Source organism: Mycteria americana, chromosome 3 (assembly GCF_035582795.1).
Source record: "Mycteria americana isolate JAX WOST 10 ecotype Jacksonville Zoo and Gardens chromosome 3, USCA_MyAme_1.0, whole genome shotgun sequence".
Classification (NCBI taxonomy): Eukaryota; Metazoa; Chordata; class Aves; order Ciconiiformes; family Ciconiidae; genus Mycteria; species Mycteria americana.
The window spans coordinates 72,237-95,197 of NC_134367.1; the positions used below are offsets into that span (position 1 = coordinate 72,237).

At 44.5% G+C, this 22,961-nt stretch overlaps 1 protein-coding gene across 4 annotated transcripts in view; it reads left to right on the forward strand.

The window, feature by feature from the left end:
• Positions 1–16,327, forward strand: part of ZNF512 (zinc finger protein 512) — a 42,049-nt gene extending 25,722 nt beyond the window's left edge. For 3 of the 4 annotated variants that reach the window (XM_075497494.1, XM_075497495.1, XM_075497497.1), the window contains 10 exons: positions 1,893–1,976; positions 3,272–3,396; positions 3,767–3,853; positions 5,088–5,186; positions 9,786–9,953; positions 10,582–10,776; positions 11,490–11,591; positions 12,930–12,992; positions 13,473–13,571; positions 14,053–16,327. In XM_075497494.1, the coding sequence (XP_075353609.1) occupies positions 1,893–1,976; positions 3,272–3,396; positions 3,767–3,853; positions 5,088–5,186; positions 9,786–9,953; positions 10,582–10,776; positions 11,490–11,591; positions 12,930–12,992; positions 13,473–13,571; positions 14,053–14,352 (1,322 nt within the window). In that variant the 3' untranslated portion in view covers positions 14,353–16,327. The remainder of the gene's footprint in view (positions 1–1,892; positions 1,977–3,271; positions 3,397–3,766; positions 3,854–5,087; positions 5,187–9,785; positions 9,954–10,581; positions 10,777–11,489; positions 11,592–12,929; positions 12,993–13,472; positions 13,572–14,052) is intronic. The other variant, XM_075497496.1, reaches the window with a different exon arrangement.
• Positions 16,328–22,961: the final 6,634 nt, after the last annotated feature.

Below are 22,961 nucleotides of genomic sequence, written 5' to 3' on the forward strand. Positions count from 1 at the left end.
CACTAGTGCTGTACCCCAAGGGTAAATACTGGGACCAGTACTGTTTAACATTTTCATTAATGACCTGGACAGTGGGACAGTGTGCACCATCAACAAGTACACAGATGACACCAAACTGGGAGGAGTGGTGGTACACCAGATGGGTGTGCTGCCATTCACAGGGACCCAGACAGGCTGGAGAATTAAGCAGAGAGGAATCTCTTGAGGTTCATCAAAGAGAAATCTGAATTCCTACAGCTGGGCAGGAATAACCCCATGTACCAGCATATGCTGGGGGCTAACTTTCTGGAAACCAGCTCTGCAGAGAGGAACCTTGGGGTCCTGGAGGACAGCAGGCTGACCATGAGCCAGCAATGCGCTCTTGTGGCAAAGGCAGCCAACAGCATTCTGGGCTACATTAGGAAGAGCATTGCCAGGAGGTTGAGGGAGGTGATCCTTCCTTTCTGCTCAGCAATGGTGAGGCCACGTCTGGAGTACCATGTCCAGTTCTGGGCTCCCCAATACAGGGCTGCAAAGATGGTTGAGGGACTGGATTATCTTTCCTATGAGGACAGGCTGAGAGAGCTGCAACTCTTCAGTCTGGAGAAGAGGGGGAATCTTATCAGTGTGTATAAATACTTGATGGGAGGGAACGAAGAAAAGAGAGCCAGACTCTTCTCTATAGTGCTCACTGACAGGACAAGAGGCAATGGGCACAAATTAAAACACACAAAATTCTATCTAAAAACAAGAATACACTTTTTTACTGTGAGGGTGGTCAAACCCTGGCACAGGTTGCCCAAATAGGTTGTGGAGTCTCCGTCAGTGGAGATACTCAAAACTTGACTGACGCTTTCTTTGACAACCTACTCTAGCTGACCCTGCTTGAACACAGGGATTGGACTAAGTGATCTCAGGAGGTCCCTTCCAACCGTAACGTTTCTGTGATTTCTGTGAAATAGAAAAAAGTATAGAATGATGGTTCACAACTTGTCCTAGGTTCAATTCTATCATTTTTGTTACCAAGGACTTGAAAGTATGTAGACAGCACAAAGCTGAAAGAGATAGCAAGTGTGTTGGAGAAAAGGCTAAAATTGAAAGTGGTCTTGATGTTAGAGAAACAGTTTAAAAAATAGAATGGAATATAGTGTGTAAAATTAAAGATACTGTAGTTATGAAGAAATATTAGCACAGCTGAAAGACAAAGAACAACCTCCTAGGTGTCAGTTCTTCAGAAGAGGATTTGAGATTTATAACAGATCAAAAGCTGAATAGGGACCAACAGTTTCATACTTTTTTTTAAAAAAGCAGATGTTATACTGAGGTGTTTGAGCAGGAATGTAGACTTTCAGACACGTGAAGCAATTCTTTTGCTCTAATGCAGGGTCACACTTGGAGTGCTGTTTCCAGCAGTGGGCACTGCAGTTCAGGAAATGTGTGGACCAACTGAAGAGGACAAGGATGAAAAGAGAGCAAAAAGCATAACCCATGAGAAAATACTGAAACATTAAGAGTTGTTTATTCTAAAGAAAACAGGAATGAGTAGAGGAATAGGACTGTCAATTTGGTTGTCAACAGGTCATTAGATTGGCTCAGCCGTACCGTGAACAGAGGATGTTTCAGTGTGAAGAGTTCCCATCCCCTGAGCTTTGTGTATGAACAACCATACAGATTACAAATATCTGGATGGAACTAATGTCCGCAGCTGTAAATAGCTATGGATTTTGAAAGAGAGTAGGGAACATAATCTTGAAATTCCTTAAAAAAAAAAAAAAAAAGCATTGAACATTTCTGAATTAGTAGCTTTGAGACAGCAGACTAAATAGCAGCCTCCTAGCAAAAAATCTCTGGTTTTTTTGTAAAAAGGCTCGTAGAATTAAGTCTTCTGGTCTTTCTTGTTTGTGTTATAACAGGAAAAAAACAGCAAGCTGGAACACAACAAAACTCCAAAACGAAAGGCCACTGTGTTCAGAAAGAACCAGAAACCTATGGCACAGGTAAGAAGAAGAAGAAGCAGTTGCTCAGAATTGTTTATAAAGCAGCTAAAAGATAAATGTGATTCTAGGATTTGAATCTGAGCAACAGCTGTATTTCTGGTGTTTCCATTTTGTTGTTCACTTTACTGTTGACAGGGAAGAACTGGCTGCTGTCCTTTTGGCACTGTGTCAGTACTGCAGAGCAAGATTGGAGGGACTGCGTACTGCCTAATAGTGTAGTTCCACGTGGTTTTACCACTGCATAATGGAACAGTGAAGGGGCAATCACTTTTTGAACTGAGCAAAAACCTGTTAAAATAGTTTCACTATAAAACTCATAAAAATATTTATACTTTTTTACTTAGAAGAATATGTTTGCAGGAAAAACTCTGTAGCTGTTGCTGCCAAATCACCTCTTCTGGTAACCTGGTAGCCAGAGACCCAAGCAGTCCATCTTAGAAAAATAACATTAGCCTAGACTCAGCAAGTGGAATGACTTGGCATGTGTAGTTCACAGCACTCATTAAATACCCCGGGTTTCTGCCAAGGCAGAAAATCTGCCAAGTGCTGTTTGATTCACAGACTTTTCCCCCAGCCACCTGGGGAGGGACAACCCCTGCCTGTTATTACTGGGCAAAGAGGAAAGCCTCTAGATCTTTTTATGATAAGAATTCAAGCAGATGGCTGCTAAGCCACTTTCTTCCCAGAACCCATTTCAGTAATTTATAATCCTTGTGGATTATGCCAAGCTTTTGCTTGGCATCTCAAAAAGAGGCCAGGAACTGGAAACTGTGCCCTACAGGGTACTTTTCCCTGGCTGTTGAGTAACTTGGCCTGGTGGTGCAGCTCTGTTCACTTTCAGTGCCAAAACTGCTGGCTAACATAAGTGGAGTTCTAAAGATTTGGTTAGTAGAACTGAACCGTGGACTTTGTCTGAAACCGTTCGGTCACGTCTGTGACTACTTTTACTGTGAAAACCCTTTGGCCAAAAGAAAAATTTACTCTGCATGCTACAGTAATTTTGCAATAAAAATGAATGAAGGAAAAATCTCTACTGAACAAGAGGAAAAACACTCCTTGCAAGGGGATGGTAGGATTAAAGAGTTTTTATAAAATGATCTCCCAAAAGGAGTGATGTGTGCCTTGCATATGACACATTTAAAGCTGCAAATGAGCTAAACCTATTGAAGTGTAGCTGGACACGAGTTTGGTAGCATGTGACCTGTTTCCTTCTAGGATTCATGGTGCACATCGAAGGAAAAAAAAAAAAAAGATACTGTGTTTGCAGTTCTATTCCAAACCTTTTGTTTTGACAGGTAGTATGGAAGAGCGATGGTCTTTGGAAATTCAGGACAAAGGCCGAGTTACCTGTCCAACATGCCGGGCTGTGGTGAGAAAGACTGTAGAAGGACTGAAGAAACATATGGTAAATTGCAGGCAGGTAAGAACAATGTTTTCTTTACTCCTCTTCAACTTACTGACAGAAATGCCTGCACACTGTTTTGTGTTGCATTTAAAATCAGTTTCCTCTCATCATCATGACTCTAAGCAAGAGTCCTTTATACGTCTGTAAGAGGCTGCGCTTGGTGCTTCTTGCTTAGCCTTTTGATGGAGGTTTGGGGTAGTGAACAAAGGTGTAGCTATTTCATTGTTCCCCTAAATTTTAGGCTCCGTAAAATCTCTTCTGTTCTTAATGGGCAGTTACCAGGCCCAAATAAAATGTTCTGCTTTCCTGCTCCTTTCCCCCAAAGAGTTTCCCACTGCCTTGGTTAATTTACAGTTACATGCACCGTGTCCTTGTTTATTTCTAGGAAATGTTCACGTGTCATCACTGTGGGAAGCAGCTGAAGTCTTTAGGAGGGATGAAATACCATGTCATGGCAGACCATAACAATCAGGTAACACAACTGCTGTGCATATAAAAATCCCACAGGCAAGATAGTCTCTGTTCCTTCCCTGGTGCACACAGAAACAGAACGGTGTGTTTTTTCAAATGTAGCTGTTCAAATCTTGTCTACCTATTATTTTTCCTGTGAGATTTGACATCTGAAAAAACAGTAGGATGTTACCAGAGATGGTAGGCATGCTACGTCTTAGAAAGAGGGGATGAATTTCTGTTTAGGCTGGTTATATGTCACACATAAAAGGCATTCTCAATCAGAAGAAAAATGATTGCTCATTAGGCTGCAATTTTCAGTCCTTTGCTAGAAAGTAGGAGTTTTTCTACATCCAGAGCAGACTAGATTTCAGTTCTTTACAAGTTCAAAGCAGAAGCAGCAGTTTAGTTCTTGTCTCTTTTTACTGTAAAGATACTAATGCTACAATCTGCTTTTCCTCTTTGCTATTACTCTAAAGAAGGCAATGTCCTCTGTTGTAGTTGTGAAGAATTAGAACTTTTGGAAAGGTCGTTCGGAAGTTTGGGTAAGGTTTAGATAATTTGTTACTGTTATTTTTTACATAGTTCCCAGTACCGCAGTTTCTGTATTAGTAAATGAAATAGGCCAGGGATCATGTTCTGGCCCTGAGGAATAGGTCTGTCACTCAGCTCTAACTTTTTATTCAGTCTAGGTGTAATACTATTATAAGGTGGTATAGGAAATAATATACAATAACCATCAGAGAGAGAATGGAGAAGAACTTGAGCTGTAGTTTAGCATAGATGAATAACCGTTACAGGCAGTTAGTCTACTTAAGCTTTAGTTAGGTTAGTGGAAATGGTAGGACGAGTAAATGTTAAAGATGCATGACAGAGATGAGTAAGTACTTTCCACATGCAGAAGGGGAGAAAAGTAATTATGGAAATACATACCCTTGTCCTTCCCAGCAGCTATAGTTTGGGACCATTTCTTATCAAGGTTTCGTTCATAGATTGCTATCTAAATGTTAAAACTCTTATCTGCAAAGTGGTTTTCAGGCAGTTTACTCCTTTTAAAGGTAATTATAATTATAATAATCTGGGATATTGACAGTGATCACTGTATTAGATACACTTCTGTAAAATCATAAATTGCAAAGATTTAATTATTTTAGCAGCTTTCCTTCAGTAGTGTGTTGAGTAGTGAATTCCCTATGAGAAGAACTGTAAATGCTGAGCATCCTGTGGGTTTTTTTCATCTTTCTGCTGTGCTTTAGCCAGTTGTGAAGGAGGGAGGAGAACTGGATGAGCAGCTTGAGCGAGACCGCCTTCGGAAGGTTTTGAAGCGTATGAGAAAACTAAAGTGTACAAGGGAGGTAAGTTGCATTGTGCTAAGTATCCTGAATTAAACAGCAGCAAACGCATGAACATAAAATATTATGAGAGCTCTGCTGGGTATGCTTTGGTGCTGGCCAAAGCTGGATTTCTTTCAAGACCCTAGCTATGCTTTTAAGACAGAGTATCATAGAACCATAGAATGGTTTGGGTTGGAAGGGACCTTTAAAGGTCATCTAGTCCAACCATCCTGCAATGAGCAGAGACATCTTCAACTAGATCAGGTTGCTCAGAGCCCCGTCCAACCTGACCTTGAATGTTTCCAGTGATGGGGCATCTACCACCTCTCTGGAAAACCTGTTCCAGTGTTTCACCACCTGCACTGTAAAGAATTTATTCCTTGTATCTAGTCTGAATCTACCCTCTTTTAGTTTGAAACCATTATCCCTTTCTTGTAAGCCCCCTTTAAGTATTGAAGGGCTGCAATAAGGTCTCCCCGGAGCCTTTCCTTCTCCAGGCTCTCTCAGCCTGTCCTCATAGCAGAGGTGTTCTAGCCCTCTGATCATTTTTCGTGGCCCTCCTCTGGACCCACTCCAACAGGTCCATGTCTTTCCTGTACTGAGGAGTCTAGAGCTGCACACAGTGCTCCAGGCGGGGTCTCACAAGAGTGGAGTAGAGGGGCAGAATCACCTCCCTCGACCTGCTGGCCACACTTCTTTTGATGCAGCCCAGGATATGATTGGCTTTCTGGGCTGCAAGCGCTCATTGCCAGCTCACGTCCAGTTTTTCATCCACCAGTACCTTCTCTGCAGGGCTGCTCTCAATCCCTTCATCCCCCAGCCTGTATTGATACCAGAGTTGCCCTGACCCATATGCAGGACCTTGCACTCGGCCTTGTTGAACCTCATGAGGTTCACACTGGCCCACTTCTCGAGCTTGTCCAGGTCCCTCTGAACGGCATCCCATCCTTCAGGCGTGTCAACTGCACCACTCAGCTTGGTGGCATCTGCAAATTTGCTGAGGGTGCACTCGATCCCACTGTCTATGTCACTGATGAAGATATTAAATAGTACTGGTCCCAGTATGGACCCCTGAGGGACACCACTCGTCACTGATCTCCATCCAGACATTGAGCCGTTGACCACTACTCTCTGGCTGCGACCATCCAGCCAATTTCTTATCCACCGAATAGCCCATCCATCAAATCCATATCTCTCCAATTTAGAGAGAAGGATGTTGTGGGGGACCGTGTCAAAGGCCTTACAGAAGTCCAGATAGATGACATCCATAGCTCTTCCCTTGTCCACTGGTGTAGTCACTCCATCATAGAAGGCCAGCAGGTTGATCAGGCAAGACTTGCCCTTGGTGAAGCCATGCTGGCAGTCTCGAATCACCTCCCTGACGTTCATGTGCCTTAACGTAGCTTCTAGGAGGATCTGTTCCATGATCTTCCCAGGCACAGAGGTGAGGCTGACAGGTCGGTAGTTCCCAGGGTCCTCCTTTCTGCCCTTTTTAAAAATGGGTGCAGTGTTTCCCTTTTTCCAGTCACTGGGGACTTCACCTGACTGCCATGGTTTTTCAAATATCATGGAGAGTGGCTTGGCAACTACATCAGCCAGTTCCCTCAGGGCTGTGGGATGCATCTTGTCAGGTCCCATAGACATGTATGTTCAGGTTCCTCAGGTGGTCTCAAACCTGATCCTCTCTTACAGTGGGAAGGACTTTGCTTCCCTAGCCCTTGCCTTGAGGTCCATCCACTTGAGAGGTGTGGGAAGAGGGATTGCCAGTGAAGGCTGAGGCAAAAAAATTGTTGGGTACCTCAGCCTTCCCCTCGTCTGTTGTTACCAGTTTGCCAGTCGTGTTCATTGGGGGGGTACACTTTCTTTGACCTTCCTTTTCTGGCTGACATACCTATAGTAGCCCTTCTTATTATTCTCTGCGTACCTTGCCAAGTTCAGCTCCAGCCATGCCTTGGCCTTCCTGACCCCATCCCTACACAACTGGGCAGCATCCCTATACTCTTCCCAGGATACCTGTCCCTGCTTCCACTGCCTGTGCATTTCCTTCTTGCCCTTTAGTTTGACCAGCCGGTCTCGACCCAGCCATGCCGGTCTCTTGCCTTCCTTTCCTGATTTCTTACACAGGGGGATCGAGAGCTCTTGTGCTCTGTGGAAAGCGTCCTTAAAGACCTGCCAGCTCTGTTCTGCTCCCTTGTCCCTGAGGGCAGTTTCCCAGGGGGTCCTATTGACTAACTCCTTGAACAGCTGCAAGTTTGCTTTCCTAAAATTCAGGGTCCTGACTCTACTCTTTGCCTGTCCCGTATGCCTCAGGACTGCGAACTCCACCAGTGCACGATCACTGCAGCCCAGGCTGCCTCCGATCGTGATGCCTCCGATTAGCTCACTTGCATTGGTGACCAGCAGGTCCAGTAACGCATCTCCTCTGTTATCCCCAGTAATGCATCCTCAGGCTATCTATTACCTGGCTTAAGAAGTTATCCTCGATGTACTCCAGGAGTCTCCTGGATCTCCTACAGCTCGCCGTACTACTTTTCCAGTAGACGTCAGGGTGATTGAAGTCCCCCAGCAGGATGAGAGCCTACGAGCGCAATGCCTCCTGTATCTGGAGTAAGGCGGCTTCCTCCCTTGATCAGGCAGCCTGTAGTAAACACCGACCACAAGGTTCCGTTTGTTGCCTTGGTCTCTAATTCTTATCCATAAGCTTTCAACCTGCTTGTGGCTATTCTTCAGACACAGCTCTTCACAATCTATCCGTTTCTTGACATTGAGGGCAACCCCTCTGCCCCTCCTTCCTCACCTGTCTCTTCTGAACAGTTTGTAGCCATCGATGGCAGTGCTCCAGTCATGGGATTCATCCCACCATGTTTCAGTAATGGCAACTAGATCGTAGCTTTCTAGCAGAATGGTGGCTTCCAGCTCCTCCTGTTTGTTACCCATGCTGTGTGCGTTGCTGTAGAGGCACTTTAGCTGGGCTGTCGGCCGTGTCGCCTTTCTAGAGGAACACGCCTTAATTCCTTTGAGGTATTTCACTGGTGTTTCCCTGTTCACTCCCATTACTTCGGGAGCCTCTGGCTTATCTCTGTAAGACTTCAAATGTGCTCCAGTGTACCCAGCACGTCTCAGAGCAACAGGCTGAGGGCCCTTGCTAGCACCCTGTCCCTCAAACTTTGGCATATCGTGCCATGGCTTGTCATGGGTGAGCCTGATGTTATCCCCTTCCCCCTTCAAGTCTAGTAGTCTCTTGAGGGACTTTGGCAAGATGCGGTGTTACCAGGAAAGCAGCAGGATGCCTGGAGAATTTCTTCTAAATACTTGTGAAGCACTGGACATAGAGATTGAATTTTGAGATGACTGATACTTGGTTAGAACCTCATGACTAAACAAAGTAGGAGTCTGGTGAACGCTAACTGGCTCAACTAGAAGTTTTAGGGCTTCCCACATGACTTTTTAGGTGACATTCTCTTGCTTACACTAGAAAGGTGTTCACCTTCAGTTACTGTCTGATCCCCTTTCAAACTCTTTTGGAGAGGATAACTAGGGTCATTAAAATGGAGGGTTTGGTTACAGTTTTTTTTTAAATGGCTTCTTTAAACTAGGTATGTAAATGTAGATTCAGGAAAGGTGTGACTTTATAAATGCATTCAGTGGAAGATGTCAGGGAGGAAGAAGTTAAAGGATAACCATTTTACCTTGCAACAGTATTATAAACTGTTCACAGAATTACACAATTGTTAAGGTCGGAAGGGAACTTCTGAGGTCATCAGCCCCTGTGCTCAAGCAGGGTCAGCTAGAACTTTGAGTATTTGATGTGTTGGTGTTTTCAAGGGGGGTCGAGAGGACACTGGATTGTTTCTTGCGTGCACCAAAAGTATTTTATTAATGTGTACTTCTGCTCCTTCCTTAGTTGTTTGTGATAGCTGGGAAGATGTTTTTATGCATAATTAACTGTATGAGTTTGTCTGTGGTTTTTGAAAATATTGAGATTGGTCACAGCTAGAGAAGGGGATGGAGGGTGGATGGGTACCTCTAACATTAAAAACTTGCTGATGCATGCTTGATTTGTCCTGTTTCCAAGCTCGGTGTCAAGTTGATCACTGGATTCAGGGTTAGGAGATATTCTAGTAAGCGACATCCACAGGAACCACTGGAGTTTTTGTTGTCCTCCACTGCAGCATGAGACAATAGCTGTATCCTAGGAATAGCTGAAAGTTTTATTTACCATCACCCTAGTATTGCTGCGTTCTAGACAGTTTGACCAGCCAACCAAGTATAAAATCCTCCTCCTTTTCTGCCCAACTCCTCCATTTGTATCTGAAAATCTTTCTGTTTTGTGCATCCTCATTTAACATCTTGCTGCTTCATTCCATATATTGAAATTTTCTGTTGCCCGCTACCTACAAAGAAGTTCTAAGAAACAGTTTCTCCCGGTTACAGCCAATTCTTTGTCCCAGATGTTGGTTATCTGAATAGACCAACATTAAAGTTTGCTACCTGATTGTCTCTGGTCAGGCAGGAAAAGTGATAGTACTTTGGTCAGCAAACTGTGGATTCTATACACAGTGGTCTTGTAATCACTTGGAGAGTGTTTTTCTTCCATGCATTTTTCTTCTGCATTGACAGGGTTGCACAGGCAGCTTCACTAGCATAAATGGATACCTGTATCATATTAAAAAATGTGGGAAGGCTGCTTCTGAGCTGGAGAAAATGGCTATGAAGTGCCATCACTGTGGAAAAGCATACAAATCAAAGGCAGGACTTGTCTACCATCTCCGATCTAAGCATGGGCTGGTAAGTGCAAATTGCCATAGTTATCAGGATAGTGTGGTGGTACTTCAGTCATTGAGACTTGAGACACACGTAGGCTTTTGTCTGCTACTTGGGTGGGTAATTAGGGATAGCAAATCTGCATTTTTCTGTCTCTCTGGAGTATTCTGTCCTTGATACTTTCCTTCTAACAGCAGCTGTTGCTGTTCTGTGACTAGGATGAAATTCTTAATAGTAAATCGCCGTGACAGCAGTAAACTTTCCCCAGCCTGACTTTTGCTCCATGGAAGAATGATGCTAACGTGTAACTTGTGAGATGCTTTTCTTTGCTCTTAAAAGACCCAACATTGGAGCAGAACAGGCAGTACTATGCTTCTTGTCCATGAGGGTTTTACAGCAAATGATGCGATATCCTTTCAAGACCAGTGGCTGCATGAAACTCTCTGCTTGAGCTTTACTGCTGTGACCCCCCCCAAGTAGATGTGGGGGTCTGTCTCGCTAGGGGAATGCATTTCTGTCCTATGTCTGTGGCAGTGAACCAGGGCTGCAGCAGCATTTTTGTGAGGGATTTGGAAGAATATTTATTTGCAGTATTTAGCGTAACTGAAATAGGAACTAGTGAGAGGCTCACCTTTTTTGGCCTTCATTGCAGGTCACTTTCCTCCACGAGGAGAGAAGAACGGAGAGCCTGAAGGAAATAAAACGGGAGCCAAATAACACAGGCAGAGTTCAGAGGAGATCTGCAAAGGTGGCAATCTACTATCTCCATGAGCTAGCTGGAGAAGAGCTGGCCAAAGAGTGGCCCAAGAGAAAAGTTCTGCAGGACTTGATTCCAGATGACCGGAACGTACGAGGCCTTAAAAATGCTATATAGGCTTTGAGAATGCTATATAGGCTTTGAGTCTTTCTTCACATCAGATGAGTCTTGCACTAGCATCTATCGAGTGTTGCCAGTGTTTAGTAGCCCATGGAAAGCAATATTGCAGAAGTAATACCTTGTGGAAGGGAGCAGGTTTTGCTCTCTCTGGTCTTAAATTATAGTATTGCTACAGTAGCAATTGCTGTGGTATAAGTATTTTATCCAGGCAAGCTGTAACATCTTTCAAGTCCTAGTGCTTTAATTTTCAGTGGGCACAAGTAACAAAGGCAGTTACAGGCAGTATGTTGCTCACGAGTCATAGGCTTCAGATCACTGCTGCCATGCAGTGATATTTCATAGTTTTTCAGGCTTCAGAGTTTCCAGGAGCATCTTTTAGGCTGTAAGGGAAACCCAAGGGTAAAGGATCATTTATGATTTTAATGGGGTAAGTACATTTAGAGGAACTGTTGTAGTCAAAGTTATGGGAAGTTTTGGATTCTGGTATTGTGGGGGTTTTCCAGGTTCAGTTATGTTTGTAGAGAGTCAATGAGATGGGAATAGATTGGTTATTGAGAGTTTGGCCGTTAGAGTAGGAGAAGAAATAGCACTTCCATCTCACAACCTGGGAGAGAAAGGGACATGCTTGGTACTATGTGTAGCCAACATTGCTTCCAGCTTTCGATTCCATCTCTTTATCTCAGCTGAAATATACTCGTCCTGGACTGCCCACATTTAGTCAAGATGTGCTGTGTAAATGGAAAACGGAGATAAAGATGTACCGAAGAGTCCACTGCCCAAATCAGGTAATCCTTAAGTGTTTCCGAAGCTTCAAAGGGGACAGATTTCAGGTCTGTATGAGCCAACAGCTTTCCACAGCCTTGAAACTACAGTTTATCTCTCTGTGGGAGACAAATTCTGCTCCATCTCAGTATGGTTGGTTAGTGTAACCAAGACCCTGTTTGGACTGTTGCCTTAGGGATGATCCCTCTGGGAATGTGTTTGTCCGCTTCAGAGCCAGTAACTTGATGTCAGACTGGTACAGCTTTCACATCTAGCTGGGAGCTGGTCCATTTGGAGGTTTGAGCAGTGTAAAAATGACAGGCCCCTGCCTGTCTAGTGGGTGTACTAAATCTAATTGTAGAAGAAGGGAGGAGTAGAGATGGAAATGTAAGTGTGGAGGGACTTTGCCTGGCACAGCACTTAAGTTTTCTTTTGAAAGCTGGAAATGGGCTACAGAAGACTCATGCACAGCACGGTCGTCCTGGTCTAGGGATGCTTATGCATGTGCGCTTAGTTTCTTACAGTGCCACGCAGCAGTCACCAGTCAGATCCAGTGAGAAGAAATGGCCCCATTGGTGGAAACTATGGTAGATGTGACACACACTGTTGGATAGCCAGGGGTCAGTGGTGGCTTCCATATGGGTTTGGTGTAGAGACAATGCCTTCCCCCTGCCCTACCCTACCCCCAACATTGTCTCCCCAATTTTCAGGCTTGCGTCATTTCCAAGTATAAGAATTGCAACATAATGTTGTATGTGGAGCTGTCCCCAGAAAGCAGCTGTCCTATTTCACTGACCAGTAACCCAGAAGCATGTCTTGCATCTACCTCCTGTTTCAGGGTCTGGGCTGTCAGCTGAGCATGATCTAGTATCCTGAGACTGATGCCTAAAGCTCCACATGGGGTAGGCCTGTAAAGCTGCCCTTTAACTCAGACCATTGATGTCGGATGCAGTACTTCTGCTCTGTGCCACTAGATACATGAGCAGGGCAGGAGAGTCTGAAGTGTCTTGTACTTGCCCCTGTGCTTTGTTTGAAATTCATGTCTGATGCGCTTCAGGCAAAATGCGAACTCTTAGCATTTTACTCAGGCTTTTGATAGAGGGTGAATATAACTGTGACAGAAGTCTCTTTATTATGTCTAAATGTGCTCAGAAACTGGAAATATTTAACTTACTGAAAGCTTAAGTCTCTTTCAATGCTGTTTTTACCAGAAGCTTTCTGCCTTTATAGGACTCGGTATCTCCCTCCCTCTACCTCTTATCCCTTTTGGAATTGTCTTCCACAGAATAAGACTTTCTTGTGCAGGAAGAAGTGATTTCTTACTAGAGTTTTGCTGACACGCACTTTTTTTACTGTTTCAGGGTTGTGAATCTGTATATGGCAGTGTCTCAGGACTCAAATCTCACCTCGGCACGTGTACCTTGGTTGGTAGCCTTCCTGTACTCACTGTCTTTTATACCAATAGCCTGACTGTCCCTGTCCTTCAGATATCTCCTTATTCAAGCCGTTGTCCTGCCATCTGCTCACAGTTCCTCACAATTTGAGCGCTTCCCAATGTGCTAATGGGGTTGCCATTGCAAACACTGCTTGAGGCAAGGAGGAAGCATCTTAATGGCATGCATTTTAGTGAAACTGCAGTCCTACCTGTAGATTCACAGCTACAAGAGCATTTTTTCCAGGTACAGTGCTGGAGACCTTGTAACATCTCACAGAGCAGTCCTATGCTTTGTGGGCATAACTGGTCAATAATGTCAGTGCTCCTGTAGCTAAAGCATTGTCTGGTATGAATAAGAGTTTCTACTTCTTACTGCTGGGTTATATCTGAGCAAGCTTCAAATACAATATATAGGTATATCAGCCTTCTAGGCAGCAATTGGTGATGGATTTTTTTGTTTTGGTGCCAGGGAGATTTTGTGGCTGGTAAATACAAGTGTCTCCTGTGTGAGAAGGAGTTCATTTCAGAGAGTGGGGTCAAGTATCACATCAACTCTGTGCATGCTGAGGTAAGGCAGGCAGAATGGAATTCCTCAAAGCCCAGGTTGTTGGAGGCGGGGAGGGTGTCTTGGGAAGAAAATGCTGGATGCTTGCCCTGTTTTATTGTTTCCTTGCTCACTGCTGGGAACAGGGTCCTGGACTCAAGCGGCCTTTGATTTGCTTAAACATAGCTGGTCCTGTGCGTTGGTCTGGGGAGCAAGTGTTGTGTTGTGTCACATGTCTTGTCCCAAGCTGCTGCTGCTCAGTTCAGCTCTTCAGCATTTCCCATGCCTTTAGCCAGGCAATTGCCAAATCAAATCTGAATCCTCTGAGACAGAGTGACACCTGAGGAGGAACATGGAAGAACAGAGCTTTGTTAGGCAGCTGCCTTTCCAGATCTCGCATTTCAGGAAACCCTTGTCCCACAAGGCAGCTTTATTATAAGCCCTGATAGGTTTTATATGGTATTTCCACCATCAGTACCAACCTGTTGCCTTCTAAACCCTCCAGGACTGGTTTGATGTGAACACAACTACCACCAAAAGCTTTGAGAAACTAATGAAAATCCGCCAAAGAGAAGAGCAAAGGAAGCAACGGAAGAAACGTCCTTTGACTTGGGGCAAAAAGAAGAGAGCTGGGACCCTGGCTGCCAAGAAGCTCCCCGCTGCTGGAGTTGAAAAAATGAGGAGAAGTAAGAGAGGTCGTCCACAGCGGGTGGACAATGATAGCATGAGTAGTGAGGAGGGGGAGCCCCAGGTTGCACAGAGAGCTGACTTTCCAAAAAACAGCCGCAAGCGAGGCCGGAAGTAAATCCCTAGAAGAAGAGAAGGAGTAATCCTAAAGCTTCTCAGTTACAAGCCCCACTTCTGTCAGGCTCATAACCCACAGCACTAATATAAGCCACTGAATGTCTTTGGGACTGTGACTCCATTCTACTTGGTGACGTTGATTTTGAAACTGTCGCCTCTGGTCAGTTGTGAGAGACTTCAAACCAAAGCTGTGGTACAGAGGCTGCCTCTCCTGGTGTAGTTCCCTTGGACAGTGGCACTAGCAGTGTACCCAGTGTAGTTTCTGCTCTGATTACAGTCTCGGTTTGGGTCACATTAGTTGCTTGTTTAGTGGTTTCCAGTACAGCAGCTGTCTGTTTTGTCATCCTCTGATGGGTGAGATCAGGGTTCTTTTTTAGTAGTTCTCCCTATAAGGGACTGACTAGCACAGTGTTTAGGTCTCTTTAAGGGGGGGATCCTTTCTTGCACAGCATGCACACAAACTAAGCAGCACTGTGCAGAATACAAAGCCTTTAGCTTGCCCTGTAACTGTCCTGTCTGTTGTCAGCAAGGCTGCCACAGAAGAGCAAATACCTTCCTAGCGTGTGCTCCAGTCTGTTGCACAAGGCACTGTCTCTACTTCATACACTGCTGTTTAGGCTCAGCACCATACAGTAGCACATGCGCTCTGGTCTGCTTGGAAGAGTTGGTACATCATTATTACCCTCGTCAGGAACCCAGTATTCCCCCAGTATCTGTATTCCGTAGCACTGGGCGTTGAATGTATGTAGAGGGTCTTCCAGCCCAGTGAGGAATAAATACTCTCCAGCCTTTTGGAGATTCACTGGTCTTTCAGAGACCCCCAGTAACTAATGTAATAAGATGGCCTTCGTGGGCCCTCTGAAGACCGTTTGTTTCAGACTCACCTGGGAAACAAACTTACTGCAAGACAGTGCATACCTACAATAGGAGTCTTGCTAATGCTGAAACCCAGGTTCCATTGAACTGCCTCGCCAGTGTGTTGTTCTTTGTCATGCCCACGCTCCCATAGTGTCCTTTTTTTCTGCACTGTAGATGCCACCTTCGTTGTCTTATATCACCTGTTTCTTTTCAATACTGCTTCCTTTGTGTGAATGAGGTATATTAGCAGTGGCTTCCCTGTGTGGAAAAGGTTTAAAGAAGATGGTTCATTATTTTAGGTCAGGTGTTGGCATGAACTCTGGATCATAGGCAATATCTTCCTGTGCTCCATAAATGCAGCAGATGTCATAGAAGCTAGTAGGAAGCAGCAGCACAGGCAGTCCTCCTCTGTCTTTCAGAGAATGCGTTCTCCAGAATTTCTGTTATCCAAAGACCCGGTGTACCAGGAAGTTGCAAAATTTGACCTTTTCCTTGCAGTTTTGCAGGCAAGAAAATAGGCAGCTGGCTTCATGTTACCTCCCCATGAATTTTTGCTGTCTACCAAAGTTGCTGGTGCTGAAATTCACAGGGGAGCCATTGCAGTGCCTGGTGAACAGGCAGGTTTATACCTATGTGTTATTACCACAATAATCACACTGGCCCTGACAGTGGGAAGTGCTATATGGCCAGGGTGTTTTCAAGAACTGCCTCTCCCATATAATAAGCAAATCAGACCCCAGCTGAGCATGGTCTGTCTCTCATGGGGATTAACACCTGTATGGTAGTGAGAAAGCATGCAGTGCTCCCTTGTGATTTACATGCAGTAGTTACACTGCTTTTTGGAACCAGCTGTCACTGTGGTTGCAGTGCTGTGTTGAAAGTATATGTGGACTTCTGTGCAGGATGTATAAGGTTTGCAGTAAGAGGGACAAGATCAGAAGACGACAAAATAAAATGTCACCACTGCGAGAATGTGGTTTCTTGTCTGTTTGGTGTGTAGTGTTCTTGGTACCATCCCTACTTGCACAATACACCCCAGCCTGCCCACTTGGTTGTCCTGCATGCTCTGGTGCTGTTCAGTTGTCTGCACCATTTCTCCTCAGTACTCCACTCTACACAGCTGTCTCGTCCCACTCGGTGGGTTGCGAGAGGGGTGAATCTTTTCGATTCCCCAACTGTTTGTGTACCGACAAAAGCCGATCTCTGCTCGGCAGAGCCGCGTGGTCGGCAGAGTCACGACAATGACCCAGAGGAACAGTCTGGCCAGCAACTTTATTAACTGGCGAATTCCACAGACGGACAAACTTCACGACCTGACGAGTTTAACGAACGAACAAAGGCGATTTGGCAACGGAGCTATTTTGCGGGCTTCCCGATCCCAAACTTGTATATATATATTGGAAAAGCAGAGGAAAAGAGAAGAGAAGCAAGAAAAAGAAAGAAGGAGAGAAAAGAGAAAGAAAAAGTATCACCACCCTTGGATCCCGCGATGACGATGACAGACGTGGCAATCCTCCAGTGGTGGGCGGGCGCGCACTTCCCTGGGGGGGGGGGGGGGGCAAGCCTTTTATTGGCTAATCCCCGCCTCCAGGTACGCCCCTTCAGGGCTTACATGGTTCTTGTTCTAGAAAGTTCTCAATCTTCTGCGCAGGCGCTGGGGGAGGGGGGTGGTTGTGAGGGGTCTCTGGGGCGGTTGCAAGCCCCTTTCTCAGATGACCGCTGTCCATACATGGTCAGGTTTGGCAGAACCTGGAACCGCGCATCCTCCGACGCGCTCTCCACATCCCGCTCTTGCTCTCCCCCACCCCGTGCTCGCAGACCTGCTGTCGCCATGCAAATAGCGCCTCAAGTCGCCACAATGTTTGAGACATTAACTCTTTCAGTCTCTCACAACAGCTGTACTTTGACCACACATGTTTACTACTTTCCCACCCAACAGATGGACAACGTGATAAACCCATGAATTAAAGGAGTTTTTTCTTAGTGGATTTCAGTCTAGAGTCCTATTTACTGTCATTTATGAGTTACTAACCAGACCTGCTTTCTAGACACGGATACTTCGTGACCACCTGGATTTTGTAGAGTTACATCAACAACATATTCCCCCACATAACATGGCGTGTGGAAAAAAATCATTATCCAACAGTCCGTTCATGCTCCATCAGTGTTACAGCAGATCGTTTGCTGGATTGGCTCAAGCTCATAACAGGTGGTGGTACTGCTGCACCAGCACAGTCCACTGCTTTTGAGGAGTGTGATCTGTTCAGGAGCACCTGCATCCTGCTGTAGAGGGACTAAGGCAGGCTACCCAATATGACTGAAGCAATGCCCTACTGCTCTGAGGACATGGGAACATTTAGCCTTAAGGAAGGTATTCTAATTGGGGAATTCACAACTTCATGTGTATCCAGGGCTATAAATAACACACAAAACCAGCTAATTGTACTACAGCCTACTGTGCTAAGATTTACTGTTCAAGCACCCATGAGTCTACTATTCAATCCATTGTTAAGACTTCAGTTAGCCTAACATTTTGCAAATCCAGCTCAAAATTCTACCCTATAGAATCATAGAATGGTTTGGGTAGGAAGGGACCTTTAAAGACCATCTAGTCCACCCCCCTTTCCATAGGCAGGGACATCTTTCACTAGATCAGGTTGCTCAAAACCATGTCCAACCTGACCTTGAACACTTCCAGTCATGGGACATCCACAGCTTCTCTGGGCAACCTGCTCCGATGTCTCGCCACCCTCATCATTAAAAATTTCTTCCTTATGTCCAACCTAAACCTACCCTCTTTCAGTTTCAAACCATTGTCCATTGTCCTGTCACTACGGGCCCTATCAAAAAGTCTCTCGCTCTTTCTCTTATAAGCCCCCTTTATATACTGAAAGGCCACAATAAGGTCTCCCCAGAGCCTTCTCTTCTCCAGGCTAAACAGCCCCAACTCTCTCAGCCTTTCTTCATAGGAGAGGCATTCCAGCCTTCTGATTATTTTCATGGCCCTCCTCTAACAGGTCCTACTCTAACAGGTCCATGTCTTTCTTGTTCCGTGAGCCCCAGAGCTGGATGTAGTGCTCCAAGTGGGGTCTCATAAGAGTGGAGTAGAAGGGGAGAATCACTTCCCTCAACCTGCTGGCCACACTTCTTTTGATGCTGCCCAGGATACGATTGGCTTTCTGGGCTGCAAGCACACATTGCTGCCTCATGTCCAATTTTTTGTCCACCAGTATCCCAAAGTCCTTCTCTGCAGGGCTGCTCTCAATCCCTTCATCCCCCAGGCTGTATTGATTTTGGGGATTGGTCTGACCCATGTGCAGGACCTTGCACTTGGCCTTGTTGAACTTCATGAAGTTCACATGTGCCCATTCCTCAAGCCTGTCAAGGTCCCTCTGGATGGCATCCCTTCCCTCAAGCAAATCAGCTGCACCATGCGGCTTGGTGTCATAGAATCACAGAATCACAGAATCGTATAGGTTGGAAAAGACCTTTAAGATCATCAAGTCCAACCGTAAACCTAACACTGCCAAGACCACCACTACACCATGTCCCTAAGCACCTCATCCAAACGTCTTTTAAATACCCCCAGGGATGGTGACTCATCTGCATACCTGCACTCAATCCCCCTGTCTACATCATTGATGAAGATAGTAAATAGTATTGGTGCCAACACAGGCCCTTGAGGGATACCACTCATTGCTCCAGCAAACTTGGCCTTGCTCTTATAAATTCTATTTGAGCCAATATTTAGAAGAGATCCAGTTGGGGGGGGGGGGGGGGGGGTGATAAATAGACCAGCTAGTCACTCGATACTTGTTCCAGTGATTAATTACACTACAAATGATGTGTCTCCTCATTTGAACTTTTTAATTTCAGCCTCTGCATCTCATATTGCTCAGTCCTGGTAACTGAAATAGCTTTATGGTATTAGAAATTTCTTCTTGCATATTTGTAGTCATAATTAACTCCATACAAAATTTCCTGGATGACCTAAAGAGACTTGCTAGTTTCAGTCAAAACAGTTTTTTGTTGTTATTGTTGTTCTTTGCTGACATTTTATATATTGATCGGTGTATTTTTGGCTTTTTAAGTCCAGAGACACGAAGCAGGAACCAATTGCAGTATTCTGTAATAGTCTGTTTTACGTAGAATACAATGATAATGTTGCTCTGCTCTTAGCTACCTCTTTTTTTTCTCATCCACTCCGTCATTACACTGTTTAAATTCAGTTTGCAATTTACCCTCTTAAGCACATTTTTCAATTGTTCTGAAAATGCGTCTGAGGGCACATTTCCTTTGTTTCTAGAAATTCAAGTTAACAGGGTTTAAGGCCAGACAGCACATGATGAACTCATCTGTCCTTTCTAAAACATGATATATTTCACAGAATGACTCTAGCAGAGACCTTAATAACTATATTTTTTGTTGAGCAACTTTTCCAGAAAACTTTGTTGTATAATCAATCTTTTCATTGCTTTCATTTGTCATCAGTTTTTTTAATCTGCACATTTTCTTTGCAATTGTTTTATAATTTCATTAACATTCTTGATAAAGATGCCAAATAGCTGCAGACTCTAGGATTTTCTAGGACAAATCCTTATTTACAATTATTTACTAACGAGCATTTAATGTGCTCCACCAATATTTGTATAATGTGGCACCAAGAGCAATGCCTTACAGAAATTTACGATGTCAATAGCTACTTTTACCAACCCAGACTTGTAATTAATTAAAAAATAATGTTTACAGAAAACTGTTCTCTGTGAAACCATGTTGGTTGAGTTTACCTATGATATCCTTTAATGTCAACTGTTCTGTTGGTTTGCCCGGGAGATTTCAGACTGATAAGCTGTACTTACACTGACCACGCAGCTTGTCATTTTTTAAATACTGGCAAAACACTATGGTTTTGTTTCTTTTTTTTTTTCTTGGAAGAGGAGAGAGAATATCTTCTTATTTGGGGGGTTGGGGTTTTTTTCCTTTTCTTAATCCTCAAGGATTTCCCCATTGTTCCAAGAATTGTTAAAAGCCATTAATAATAATTCAGAGAACTTTTCAGGAGGTTACTTACCATCCTTCCCTGCAAGTTATCCAATGCTGTAGCTTTAGAGATGTTTAAACTGTTTTAAGGATGCTAGAATGTCCAAAAAATGGAGCTGTTCTGTCGAGGTTTGCAGGAACTGTGAAACAGAGGATGTACCTTACACAGAGACAACAGCAGCAATTTGTCATTCCTGCCTGCGTGAAACAGCCCGACTGCTGTGTGTGGCACATGGGAGTGAAGTCATGGCAGCATACATAATACACTTAGCCATATAGCTACATCAGTATGGAGTACATCCGACTTGTTTTTTAAAATCTCCATTGGTGAGGACACCATGCCTTTGCCAGGCAAGCTCCTTCACTGCTTCATTTTCCTTGCAGTAGTATTATCTGTAACCTGGATGTTTCACTGTGCAGCTGCAGTGTGTTTGGGAGCGGAGCCAGGGCCTGGGACCAGCTTTTGGAATAATGTGGTCCTCAGTGCTTGCTTAGTGACCTGCATGGCGAGTGTACGGCTGGAGAGTTGACATCACCCTGGGACACTGCTTGACTGTGATGCTAGTAATGAAACCAACACTAAGCATGACATTATTTCTCGAAGTGTTGCTTGACTCTGAAGGCCAGCTGTCTTCAAAATTAAGTAGGTCAACTTCATAATTAAAATACAGCAGGATTAACAGTGAGATTGGCGGGGGGGGGGGGGGGCAGTTATATTGGGCAGCTCCACTGAGGCAATAATTAGTGCAGTGTCCCTTTTTATGCATGTTGTATCAGGTCCAAAAATCCATCTGAATTATGCTCAAAGGTCTTCTAAATCAGAAGCATTTGTTTTTAAAAAGTGCAGTTGCACCTCAGAAGCAAGCCTCTTTGCCTTTCTTCAGAAGCAGGTAACAAAAGCCAGTTAGTTATTCAAATAAAGCCTTTATTTAAAAATAGACTAACCATAAACAGAGAAATAATCCTAGCGATTGCTGGGTGAGACAGAACCAAATAAAAGGTTAAGACAATCACGGCCGATGTTGTCAGCTTTCTCTCCAGCTCCAGTTCCTCATGACCAGGGAGGGCTCTTGGCCCCCTGCACGCTGCAGGGCATGCCAGTCCCTGTATGTGCTGCGGTGGACAGAAAGGCTTGTACTTAACCTGCCCTTGGATGGTCATGGTCTTCCTGGGGCAGCCATGGCCCAGCCTGCTGGCCTGGTCATCGCACACAGGCAGTCAGTGCTCCCTGCCGCCCCAGACAAGGACACATGGTAAATGTGGTGCCGTTTTTGTGGACAGCTGCTTCACCTCAAGGAAACCAGAGACCAGTCCGTGTAGCAATAAGGGTTACAGTAAAGAGGATGACTAATGTGCAAAGGAAGGATGTGGGGTATGAGGGAGGCACCAGGACATCTGTGAAAGGGAGACAGACTTCATACATCTGTTTTAAGTATTTTGAAAACAGGTAAACCTCAAAAGAAGACTTTTCCACATATCTTCAACTATTTCTTGCTGCATCTGCTATTTGAATTTCCAGAAGATTTTGACAAGGTCCCTCACTCAGACCTCTTTAAAAAGTGAGACTGCCATGCATTAAACAGGATGGTTGTCTTGCTGGAGGTTAGGGGAAGCATTTGGAGGAGACATTTGGCATTTTCAGGGGAGTGAGGCCACTGGAGGAATCCCATAGGATCCACATTAACATTGCGCTGTTCAAAAATTTCCCCCATGATCTAGGAAGTAAGTGGGCAGGGACTAAGACCAAGTTTGAGGATTACACAAGCAGTAAAAATTGAAAGGTAACCACAAAGAAATGCTGAAGCATCTTAGAATAGTAAGTGGTTGGGAGATGGAACAGCAGATGTAATTCAGTATTATAAAATTAAAGGCACCCAGTAACCTCTGTACATTGCCCTTGCGGGCCTCAGACTCCTTCAAAGATGGTTTGAATTTCACCTGGTGAAAAGATAGCTGCGTTTAAAATGGGGATATCCTGAAAGCCTACAGGAATACTTCACAACTTCTTACTGCTCAAGTGAGCTGTATATTGATGCTCTTTCCTCTTCAAAGCATCTTGCCATGGCTACATCAAATACCATCTTTCAGGATAGACTCTAGCCACCCTCAGTTATTTAACACTGGGTATTCTTTTTGCACATATGCTTCCTCTCCAGATACAAAATTATAGGCCTCAGCAACCTTCCGTGTGAGGGTTATTGTAGCCCATTTGTTTGCAGGGGAGTAGGGGTTAAGCATCAAATGACCAAGCATCCACTTCACTGCAGGTTTCCCTTCTTTTAATTTGAGCCAGAGAACAATATCTTCTTTAAAAATATGTGTGTGCACATGCATACATATATATATATAAACTTATATCTATATACTGGACCTGTTGCTCACCAATGCAGAAGAACTTATTGGAGGGGTCAAGATTGGTGGTAGCCTGGGTTCATGCCCTGGTGATCATGCCCTGTGGTTCATGCCCCAGTGATCATGCCCTGGTGGAATTCATGGTCTCAAAGGATATATGCCAGGCAAAAAGTATAGCCAAGACCATAAACCTTAGGAAAGCAAACTTTCAGTTGTTTAAGGGACTGGTGGATAGGACCCCCTGGGAAACTGCCCTCAGGAGTAAAGGAGCACAAGAGAGCTGGCAGCTCTTTAAAGGCTTTTTTCTTAGAGCACAAGAACTATGAATTCCCATGTGCGAGGAATCAGAAAAGGAAGGCA